Source organism: Candoia aspera, chromosome 3 (assembly GCF_035149785.1).
Source record: "Candoia aspera isolate rCanAsp1 chromosome 3, rCanAsp1.hap2, whole genome shotgun sequence".
Taxonomy (NCBI): Eukaryota; Metazoa; Chordata; class Lepidosauria; order Squamata; family Boidae; genus Candoia; species Candoia aspera.
This window is the reverse complement of record NC_086155.1, coordinates 12,443,574-12,455,435: the sequence shown is the minus strand read 5'-3', so window position 1 is coordinate 12,455,435 and position 11,862 is coordinate 12,443,574. Positions and strand designations below refer to the sequence as shown.

Genomic DNA, 11,862 nt, shown 5'->3' with positions numbered 1-11,862 from the left:
ATATTAGCATTTTAGCATGGCATCCATGTCTCCTTTTCAAGTTTAGGAAACCTTGCTTTTCCTTTGAGCCCAAAGTCATTTCCTTTAATGTGCAAAAACTAGCCCTTTCAGTCAAACAATAGAACTGTATTCTGAAGTCCTTGAGCGTTGCAAGTGTTAAGAAACAAATCCGGGTGGGAAAGGAGGAGATGCAACATATTGTAAGGGTGTCTGTCTTTTCTCATGTCTCATCAGTGTTGTTTATTGTTTGATTTGTTGCTTTCTGATGCATCACATGTATCGAAAGTATGTATCATTTGTTTCTGTACCATATATAAAGACTTGACCCCCCCTTAATAAAATGCTTTTCGCTTTGCCTGAAGTATTTATGGTTTATATTGGGGGGGGGGGGTAGTGAAAAAGCCGCTTTGCAAAAGTATTGACTGTTTCTCTCAAATTCAGGGACTAGGTTCGTTCTAGCTCCATGCCATTTGGGTGCCTGAGTATCATGGGCAACAGAACCACATTTTTAATCAATTAATTTATTTAACGGAAACTCACTAGGGAAGAGGTAGTTCTTATACATGAGGATAAACTGTTCCATGAGAGGGAACTTTTAGGGAAGTTTTCCATAACTTGTAGTCTTGCCTACCTAGGAACACTAAATTGGAGAAATCTGTTCTTAACAAACCAGAAACAAGCTTGCAATATACCATTTCTTTATGTAATTCACCACAAATGGTGCAACAGGCAAAACATTTGTAATTTTCTTCTGTTCTGAAACTGCAAATAGCTCATCAAATCAGCCTCTATGAGTTCTTTAGTCAGTCTCATCAGGGTGGCCTGGGCCCGAAGTAGTGCTTCAGAATGTAAAGCTCCTACCACTGAAATTGTATTTCCTGTAAGAAATTGAAAACTTCTGCCACTAAACGGATGTTTTTAATCTCTCAAAACAAAAGATGTGACATTAATCCACCCATACCTCAGACTGTACCTTCTTGCACCACGTATAGTTTTGCAGAAACTGGCTATGCAGCCCTACTTGTGTTTACTCCTGAACACTACGTGCAGGGTGGCTGACCTTTCATCTATCTCAAAATGTTTGGCACTGCAGGCATGAATCTTAGATTGATTGAGATAGTTTTCTTCCTGGCCAAATAGGGTGCAGCTGGGGCAAAAGGACAATTCATCCATGGAAATCTGGTTTTATAGTAACCTTGTTTTTGAAAGATAATGTTACACAAAATACTTTTGTTGTAGCAGACTACAAGTAGTCCTCGACTTACAACCACAATTGGGACCAGAACTTACATTGCTAAGCGAGGCAGTCGTTAATTGAGTCACGCCCAATTTTACAATCTTTTTCACTGTGGTCGTTAAGCGAATCTGGCTTCCCCCATTGACTTTGCTTGTTGGAAGCCGGCTGGGAAGGTCACAAATGGTGATCACGTGACTCCACAATGCTGCAACTGTTGTAAATACATGCCAGTTGCCAAGTGCCTGAATTTTGATCATGTGACTGCGGGGATGTTCCAATGGTCATAAGCGTGAGGACCGGTTGTAAGTCACTTTTTCCGGTGCTGTTGTAACTTCAAACAGTTGCTAAACAAATGGTTGTAAATCAAGGACTACCTGTTACGGCTTTAGGGCTGGTTGGACTTCTGGAACGTTCCTCAAGAAATTCTGCTCAGAGGAACTGTTTTTCTTTGGATGGTTTGGATTTATCTATATTATAGAACACCATTCTTCAGAGAACTCTTACAGCAAAATTGGGCAACAAAAGCATTATTTTCAATAAAGTTTGCTTTTTTCTGAACAAGATGTCACTGGAGTCTTGGATTCAGGAAAATAGGGCTGTGTCTTGATATCATTACAGAATTATCTCTGCTGCCTCAAGGCAGTTGTAACAATCCCAAGGAAATAGTCCTTGTGTGCCCTGGAATCATGTTAAATTTCAGGCCTGAGTAATAAAACAGAATATCCAAAGATGGCAGGATAGTTTTCTCATCTCGGCAGAGGGTATTAATTTTTGCATTGTGAGCAATACTAAGGAGCTGCTACAATCACCATTCAGAAACGTGCTCATCTTGCTTCTTAAAGGAGGCACAATCCATTTTTGGAATTACTAAAGCAGGCTAATACAGTTGCACCTGAGGAAGTTAAGGGAAAGATTCAAAATCTAAATTTTGCTGTTAAGTCACATTTCTTCGACACCTGCTGGTATGTTGTATCATTCCTTTGCTTGGATTTGAACTTTGGATAGACAATAGTAATTCTACGCAAGTGTGAGAGCTATTGGTATTGGTATCGTTCATGGAATAGGTAACTCGTGCATTCTTTCACATCAGCTTAGCCTACAAGAGAACATACTTTAAGCTGGGCCATCTTTTCCTGGCTTTCCCTTTTCTTCACAAAGGAACTATATGTTTATACATAATAAAGACTGATTTGATAAAGGAACAATTGTGTCTCTGTGAGAAGGAATTTGCCTGCCACAAGGAATCAACAAGGAGCCTTGTTTGCACATCCAATTTTTCAGGAACACAGCAATTGATTCTTCTGTTGATGCAGTCCTATAAGACCTAAACTACATAGCTCAACAAAATCTTGATTTAAAGGATCTGATTATTCAAAGAAGATGCATTTTTAGGAATTGAAAGTGATGCAGATTAACTCAAGACAACCAGAATGACTTCTGAAGTTTAGAGGTTGGGTGTGAGTAGGACAGAGGCTGGATTCACATAGGACAAGCCATGGTTTGGCTGGGTTCATAAAACATACTAAGCCATAAAACCTTGGGGGCAAAGCTGGTGTTCTTAATTCTCAACTATAGCCCCAGACTTGTGGAACAATCTCTCCCAGAATTTAAATTGTTACTACGGTTGCTTTTTTGGAAACATGTTATGATGGACCTCTTCCACAATGCTATGGATGATGCTTATATGGTTGTTATGATGATGCTCCACTATTAGGCATGTATGTTTTTAATTATTATTATAACTTACTTTGGATGTTTTAATTTAATTACTTGAATTGAATTACATTTTTAGTTTATCCTGAAGGTTTTATTGTCTTTGAATTGCGTTGTGGTTTTAACCACCTAGAGTTGTTTCTGAAATATGGTTTGTAAAACAAGCCATGGTCTTACAAACCATAACAGCTAGATTCATCCATGTTATTTTTATAAATTTATACTCTGTTTATACTAATCCTCCAGACAGGTCACAAACATTTAAACCAATTATGATTTAAGGTCATAATCAACAACATGATGTCTGCATAAATGTAACTACTGTGATGTCATTAAGTGATGCCCCAGACCTAGCACTTAAAATTTCACATCTTAGAGTACTGGCATGAAAACTCATGAGGTTTTGGCCATTTTAAATGTTTTAATTAAAAAAAAAACTTAATTGTGCCCATGACATTCTATGAAATCATATGATGATACCACCTCTTGAAAAGATTGCTGACCTTTTGCTTTATGAGATACGAAGTCCACATCACAAACAACTAGTTTAGTAGCCCCAAATGCCCTAAGCCTTATCCATTATAATCTGTAGGTCTACAATTGTATACCTTGCTAAAATAATTGCTTGTTTGTCAGATTAGGTTCTTTTATGAGTGGTTTACATCCAGTGAACCTCAGCCTTTTATTTTTTCCAAACAAATGGAGTGTTGGAAAAACATTACCAAAAGGGACTCAGGACTATCTGTCCAACAGCAGGGTAAGTCTCTAAAAAGAACAGAACTGGACCAAATCTGGTGAGAAGAGAAAAGCCACCAGAAGAAAGATGAAGTAAAAAAATGGCCCTGATCAGGCCGTGGGATGCAGGGAAAAGCATTCTTGAAAACATTCTCCAGTGCATTCCATTGAGAAGAGGTTCGGAATGCTGCTGTTTCCTAAATTATGGGCTTCATCTCTTCTCTACTGATCACAAGCTACAGAATGGAGCATTTTCAGCCTATGTCATGTTTCCCAATGCACATATACACAAAGATACAAATATAAGGGAGAGCAGAAACACAACATAGAAGAACAGAGATGCCTCCTAGGACCACTGCTGGAAAAAGGGTGAGAAAGAATTCTAGAAGCTATGTTCATTATGCTTTCACAACCTTGTTCTCGTGCATTCTCAAACTCTTTATAATTGCTTTAGCTACAGGTCTTGCCTTCACTCATGACATTGTGGAGACAGAATTTTACCAGCATCCTTCTTATAAGGAATGTATGTGTTCAGCTAACTGTGTAAGCTGTAATTGTCAAGGAAAATAATAGCTTCCTTGTCTCAAGAGCTCCAAGGCTCTCTTGGGAGATATGGATACCTAAGAATAAGTTGGAATGTGAGGGGGGCTGACAAGTACATGACAGGTATAAGTTGGAAGATGGTACGAATGGAAGATAAGGGAAGGAAATGCAAACCAGAACCAGCAGAAACCAGTAGGAGGTAATACAAGAATGCAAGCATGCACACATGAGGGGTATCTTGTCTGAAAGTAACCGGACAGGTAATTGTAATGTTAAATTCTCCCCCCACTATTAGATAATTCCACTCCCAAAGGAGGGCCCAAGATGGAATTTTACACCTGAAGGAGGGAAGAATCCCTAAATCGTGATGGGTGTAGATGCAGTGTATAGTTAACATAGATAACACAAATGTATGCATGCCTATGTACCCTGTGCCAGAAATTGTCCAATAATCATCTTATGCTTGTAACTGTATCTTGTAGATGATGGTATAAAAGATGCTGTCTACTAACACAAAGGGCTCTCCTTTTCAGAGGAGAGACCCCCTTGTTACTTGAGCACTCACCTAAAAGGGTTATCCTATTTCTCGCTTGGTGTGTTTACTGGGACCCATACCAGGTTTAAAGGACTCTGGTCCTAAGCCATGATTGCGGCCCTTCAACATGTTAAGTAAAGGGTTGCTTAACTGTGATTTATTCAACAAGTTATAACTGGTTGGGTTTACATAATATGCTACACAATTTATAAGCCATAGATCATGATATATAAATTAAAGGACTAGGCTTACCCAGCAAAGTCATCTATGTACAAATAAGCAAGGAACATAATTTAATACAGGCTTAATTTAATACAGTTGGTAAACCAAGACTTCTTACGGTTCAGTATGTTGCAACCATAATTAGATATCAAACAGAAACTAGTCAGTAGTACTATAGTGAGTTAAGAGACTTTTCCTACATTACGCAGTTTTCAGGTCAAACTGAATACTGTGAATTCAGGTAGGAAATTGTACATCAATACACACCATATTTATTTGTGTCTGAGTTGCTAGCAGTCAAAATATGATTTGATATTTGTATTTGAGCACCCTCAAAATATTCAGGAAAAGGGATAAAAATTCAGTTTGAGAAGCCAAGAAGTAAGCACCATACTAGTTTCTATTAACCGTCCTATTTTATCATTTTTATTTTTAAGCCAAGATTTTCCTTCTGCTCTAATCCCTACACAGATCTGACAGTGCCAGATCTTGTTCTTATGCAGAAGGCTATATAAAAAGGAAAAGAACAGTATATTTTTCCTGGTGAAGATTAGTAGTTTCTTCTTGCTCTTTATTCTCCACTTTTCAGAATATTGCTACTACCAATATATTCAAAGAGGCAACAGTCAGCTGGTTCTCATGAACAGAGCAATAAACCATCTATATCAATACCATCTCTCCCAACTGCTTGTGAACTGTGTTTTATTTTTGAAAGAATACATTCATTTTTTCCCCCTTACATTAAAGACTGATACCCCCACATTACAAAATCAGTCAATATGAAATATTATTACCAGTAGTAGTAATAATTCATTTAAATAAGAGTGTTTGGGAGAAAGCACATTTACAACGGTGATTCAAAAGCTGTGAACTACAGCAGCTAGGCATCTAAAAGGCTGCAAGAGAGATTTGCAAAGAAAATGAGTTATGAGCCTTTAGGAGACACCATAAACATTTGCTCTCTTACTTCATTGTAGGCAGGTGGCAAGATTCTTCTTGACTTTGTCTTAACCCACTGATGTTCCATTATCTCTTTCAGAGGAAGTCTCATAGAGGGTGTACGGTTAAGGACTTTAGCAATTAGATCCTTGGCTCCATCTGATATCCAAGGTGGAAATTTAAAGTTCACCTTAGAAATAATTTTTTAAAAAAAGTTAGATCCTTTTATGAAAGCAATTATATTGTACAAAGCTTAACTGAACCACGACCTCAGCTTATCTGGTTTTCCACCTGATCTTTCTTTTCTGCTTGACTGACACACCTGTTGTTGCCCCTTCTCCTGGCATAGGCCTTATCTGCTTATTGCATGACAAAGATGTGTAATGACCATCAGCTCAAAGACCACAGCAGGCTTTAGGTGGCATGTTGATAGCCACTCTGTGGATGCAACCGGGGCTCATTTGTAAGTTTCAAGGTGTGAGATGAGTGCCATATTCTCTGTTAAATACAAAAGAGGGCCCACATTTTAGGTCCAACCTGCTCTGGAGGCCACAAAAGGGATACTACAAAACCACATGCAGCCCCTAGATCATATTTTTTGTGCTCTTATTGTAAAGTTTCTTAAATTCCTTCTGAGATCTTTGTCATACGAATGGAACAAGGCATGTGAGAGTTCCTCCTGGTCTCTTAAATGTAATCCTCTGAATTTTGGTATAAGTTCATGAATAGACATAAGATCTGGCCATGAGTTTCCAATTATTGATTGTAAGCACTGTCTCACATCAAGGTTTGGAAGAACATACCTCCTGTATTCGTCTGAATGTCTCCATACGAGTTGGTGCTTCAAAAGGTGCATATCCTGCAAGACACTCATAACAAAGGACGCCAACACACCACACATCAACATTTTCATCATGGGGACTCCCCTCGATCATTTCTGGAGCAAGATAGTCTGTGGTGCCGCAAAGTGTTGTCCTCCTATTTTAAAAAAAAAAAAACAAGAAAAAAACAGTTCAAATCAGGGCATTTGTGATTCCTTTGCAGTCACTGTTCAGTGAGATCCAAGTGAAACCAGAGATTCAGTGAAGCCTGGAAAAAAAAATCTAGACATCTGGTCATCTCTTTGCCCATAGAAAAGGCCTAAGGTTAGCAACACTGTAGCACACGTGTTTTGCACGTATAAATACCATTCGATCTCTGGAAACTCTGCTCTAGAAGCCTTACCAGGCTCGGGAAATATTTCAACAAGATTTGTAGTTATTAAAATTATTTTATCCTACAAGCCAGTTAACAACATTCTAACACAGCATGCTACAGAAACAGCAAGACATCCTGAAACAGAGCCAAGGAGCATGAATAACTCAATTACCTATTTTCCACACAGAGAGCCTGTTCACTTAAGGACAGAAGTATTAAGGCCAGATAGACTAGAGTTCAAAAACATCCCAGGAGAAGGCAGTAGCCAATTACTTCAATACTGTTACAAGGAAAACAATATACATATATCCATGTAGCCACCAAAAGTGGGGCTTGAATTGTGGGAGGCCAGGTGGATGACCATCCACAGGATATCTGTTGGCAACAAAGATCTGTTGGTCCTGTTTCTTGTGGAGTCCTTGGTGCTCTCTGAGCTTGGTTGTTTGCTTGCAGACATTTTGTTACTTGACTAGGCAATATCTTCAGTGTGAACAGGGAGTGGGCCTTGCTCTCTGTTTATATACCGTGGCTTGTCCTGCTTGTGTTGGTGGAGGTGTTGCTCTCTCCTTGGGAGTTCCATGATTGGGCTGTTGTTTGCTGCTAGGTTGATTGCCTGAGTTAATAGTTCCTTGATTAGGGTGTATTGTGCTGTTTGATTGTTCATCTGGTGTTAATCCTAGTGTTGATTTTTGCATATCTGGTTGTTATTGCTGGCAAGGGAGTGTACTGGTCTTTTGGCTTTTCTATTGTCTCTTTTGAATGGTATGCAAATGTTGTTTACCTCTATGTGTCTGCTGATGGCTGCTTTGTCTGAGTGCCAGGCTTCCAGGAATTCTCTGGCGTTTTGGGATTTGGCTTGGTTTAGGATGCTCACAGTTTCCCAGTTGAAAGTATGGTTGAGTCTGTCCATGTGTTGTGAGATGAAGGAGTTCTCATCTTGTCTTCTGACTGCTAGTTGGTGTTCGTGGATGTGCTCTGCTAGTCTTCTGCCTGTCTGTCCTATATAGTGGCTGCTACAGTCTTTGCACTGTATGATGTAAATAACTCCTGTTTTTTCTTCTTGGGCTATTGGGTCTTTTGGGTTGCTTAATATGTTTTGAAGAGTTTTAGTTGGTTTATGTGCTACAGTGATGCCATGAGGTTGTAACAGTCTGTTGGTGGTTTCTGAGATGTTTCTGATGTATGGCAGTGTTATCGTTTTCATAGCTTCTGTTGGTTGGGTTGTAGTGGGTTGAGTGGTCAGGCATTTCTTGATAAAGTTGAGCGGGTATCCATTTTGCTGGAAGATGCTGTATAGATGATCTGTTTCCTTTTTCTGGTGTTCTGGGTTGCTGCAGTGCGTAAGTGCTCGTCTAATTATGTTCTTACACAGCTCCTCCACCAAGACAAGCTGGACAGTATATAAACAGAGAGCAAGGCCCACTCCCTCTTCGCACTGAAGATGTTGCATAGCCTGGCAATGAAACATCTGCAAGAAAACAACAAGGCTTAGAGAGCACCAAGGATTCCACAGTTCAACCCTGAGCTACAAATTTTAGCTTCACTTGGTACCTGTTTCTTGTACTACCAACCATATCTCGTACTGGGATGGGGACAGGTAAGGACAAAGCAGGACCTTGGATATGCATGGATAATAAGTATGGGAAGAGAAAGGCTTGAAAATTCTAGATGGACTAGTTATTTGACTTGTCATACCCAACAGACTCATATTTTAAATGAAATTGGGTTTATTTAGCCTTGTGCAGAGCTAGTAGCTTAAAAGATCTTAATCTTCTATACTCAAGAATTTGAAGTGCTGTCCTACTCCCAGATGCAGCATGCAAAGACTGATGGAGTTTTTAAATGTTAATAAAAGCTCCAAGCAGCTAACAGCAATCTTGCAGAGTAGAAGCATGGACCAAAAAAGAGAACTTGCACATCAAGCTTAATTATGTTCAGAAATAAGTTCAGTCTTCACACAATAGTTAGTTGAAGAAAAAATAGAGATTGCTTACTTTATTCAGCAGATCTGGATACAGGTAGGTTCCTAGTAGAAAGGCACTTCATCACTGATTCTTTGTGGACACTTTCTATGTGGAATAGAAAGTCTATGTGCAAGCGAGATGTTAAGAGAATGAGTCCTGCATTATGCAGTCCTCCTGCCTGCATGTCTGCCCATGAAGTAAGGATGGAGACTGTGAATCTCCCAGACTCAAGGAGGAGGAGGAAGAGGAAATCAGGTGACCCATGTGACTTCCCACAAGCACAATAGAGACACGCCTACCAGACAAACTCTCTTATTATGCTCATGAGACGATGCTGAGTTGACTCCTGATAATTCCAACAAAGACAACACAGTTTCACATGAATAAGTAAGTTAGTCTAAATTTATCTTATAGGCCATTTTTCATATTTAGTTTTATAAAGAATTGTACATCAGCAAAAGGCCTACCTTAGTGAAGGAGCATGCACTGACCAGCCAAAGTCTGCCAACTTCAGCTCTCCTCTTAATCCTAAAAGGAGGTTTTCAGGCTTGATATCTCTGTGGATCACTTTCTGAGCATGGCAGTATATCAGAGCATCAGCTATTTCTTCAATATACTGTTTGGGTACATGATGTGCAAAAATATAGCAGGTAGTTAATCTTGGATGCCGCAGATTAAGTATGTGCTGGGAATTCTGAAATCTGAATTTCCAGCACGTTGGCTATAATATAGATACTATATAATCTTTGACACCCAGGAGTCTTCTTCTCATCTGTGCAACCAATGACTTTGCTGTGTTGTCAGTTTTAATCAAAGCTGTCACAATCTCACATAAGATATGTTGCTACGGAATTGGGGAGAACTGAATACATATAAAACCCTCAGTTTCTTTTGATCTTCCTTCAGATTATTTATCACCTGTTTTCTCTGCAAGGCCCCCAATGCAACATAGATAACTCTCCTTATTTTTATCCTTATAACAACTCTCTGTGGTATTGGTATCTCAGACAAAAACATCATGATTGCATCCCCCCATTAATCCAATTATGTACATATTTTAACACATTCAGTGTTGTCACTATATCTTGGTTCTAGTAGAACATACTCTGTTCTATTAATCTAATAGAGCAGTACTTACTGTAGCTGTTCTATTATCATCAAATCGAACTTTTTTTTGTAACTCCTTGTACAGCTCCCCCTCTGGAGCATATTCCAGCATCAGAAAAATCCGTGTCTGATCATGAAAGTAGTTATACATCCTTAAAATATTTGGATGTCTAGAGAGAGGGTGGGAAAAAAAAGGAAGGAATCTACAACTGTGATTGGTGGTCAAAAAGGGCTTAATGGAAAACTGACTTTGGAAAGAAATATTGATAGACACTCCTACCCCAAGGATAGCCCATAAAAGCAAGGGGATAATCTGAGAAAATCAATGGTCCTCTCCCAACTAGGGGAAGGGGACAAGCTGTCTTTGATTTTAAAAGATCTGATTACTTTGAGATAGAGGCACAACTTTGGAATCTGTATAGGGCCATACAGTACCATCTTTTAAAAGGTGTTTTGCTTCAAGGCTTCAGTTGAAGCAGCTTCTGGAGTGGCACTTCACTTCAGAGCAGCCACACTGCTTTGATCTGAATACTAACAGAAGCTTTTGTGCATGTGCAAAAACATATTAGGGGTGAAGAAACCATCCAGATCAAATAGGCCTGTTTGGAGGTGTCAAGGCAGTGGTAATTGTTTGAGTCTAAGGACTGCCTTGAATCGGAGCTGGTGAAGTCTTGAGGCAATGTAAAAACTATTCTGCACAGGTCTAATCTGTATCTTTTCCATGGCTGGGGATGCTGGCTATCTTGCCCTAAAGGGATGGTGAGCAGTGGACTTTGGCTGTATGTTAAAACATGCTGTGCCTCTAGCTGTGCTCAATGTTTATATTTTAAGTAACTGTTACCAAACCCATAATCTTCCAGTGAGTGACCTTCTTCCAAAGGTGGAGTTAAATCAGAGACAACAGGACAAGGATAACCCCATCAAACTAAGAGCTACAAATTCATCCCATGTCATTCCAGCTGTGTTACCTGAGATGACTTAGGATTTCTATCTCTCTTCGAAGCTGATGTTCCAGCTGAGCTTTCTCCAAGGCAGACTTGAATATGACTTTTAAAGCCAAGATGAAGTGGGTCTTTTTCTCTCTGGCCAAGTAGACTGCTCCAAATCTCCCCTTCCCAAGTGGTTTGCCAAATTCAAAGTCTCCCATGCCCCATATTTTCCTGTAACTCAGAAGTGAAACATGAAAGCTAATAATACTCTCTTTACCAACCAAACCACATATGATCAACTCTGGTATGGGCTCTTCCTCACATTCCTATTAACTGTGTCATGAAGATGCCTTACTAACCTTTTTTCAACATACACAGAGTTACTTTTCTTATTTATAGAACCAAAGAGTTGGAAGGAACCTAAGAGGTCATCAAGTCCAACTCCCTGCACATTACTTCACTACACCATCCCTGATAGATGACTATCCAGTCTCTGTTTGAGAACCTCCAGTGAAGGTGAAGAATCTACTCTATGTCGCAACCTGTTTCACTGACTGACAGCTCTTACTATGAAGTTCTTCCAAATGTCTAATCTGTATCTACATCCTTGAAGTTTTTTCCCATTGATTCTAGTCTTAGCTTCTGGAGCACATGAGAATAAATCTGGACCTCTACAATGTGACAGCCTTCAGATATCTGAAGACAGCTATCGTGTCCCCTTCTCAACCTTTTCTTCTGCAT

The 11,862-nt window shown here is 39.4% G+C and overlaps 3 protein-coding genes across 3 annotated transcripts in view; 1 reads left to right on the top strand and 2 right to left on the bottom strand.

Annotated features, from left to right (window-relative positions):
- The window catches only part of TUBB1 (tubulin beta 1 class VI), a 481,315-nt gene that overhangs the window by 29,936 nt on the left and 439,517 nt on the right, over positions 1-11,862 (top strand). The gene's annotated exons all lie outside the window — the stretch shown is intronic.
- ATP5F1E (ATP synthase F1 subunit epsilon) overlaps positions 1-11,862 on the bottom strand; it is an 84,261-nt gene that overhangs the window by 17,432 nt on the left and 54,967 nt on the right. The window lies entirely within an intron of this gene.
- On the bottom strand, positions 5,723-11,745 carry LOC134492938 (aurora kinase B-like). The gene is made up of 6 exons (XM_063297117.1): positions 11,725-11,745; positions 11,161-11,447; positions 10,224-10,362; positions 9,553-9,701; positions 6,728-6,902; positions 5,723-6,114 (listed from the first exon to the last, which is right to left on the bottom strand). The coding sequence occupies exons 1-6, from the start codon at positions 11,743-11,745 to the stop codon at positions 5,911-5,913; spliced, it is 975 nt and encodes a 324-aa protein (XP_063153187.1). The 3' UTR covers positions 5,723-5,910.

Coding starts and splice junctions, on each gene's coding strand:
- LOC134492938 (XM_063297117.1), bottom strand. CDS start 11,745: ATGGGAAAAAACTTCAAGGAT. Junction 11,448..11,724: donor TGGGAAAAAACTTCAAGGAT/GTAGATACAGAT, acceptor CACAGTTAATAG/GAATGTGAGGAAGAGCCCAT. Junction 9,702..10,223: donor ATGATAATAGAACAGCTACA/GTAAGTACTGCT, acceptor GTACCCAAACAG/TATATTGAAGAAATAGCTGA.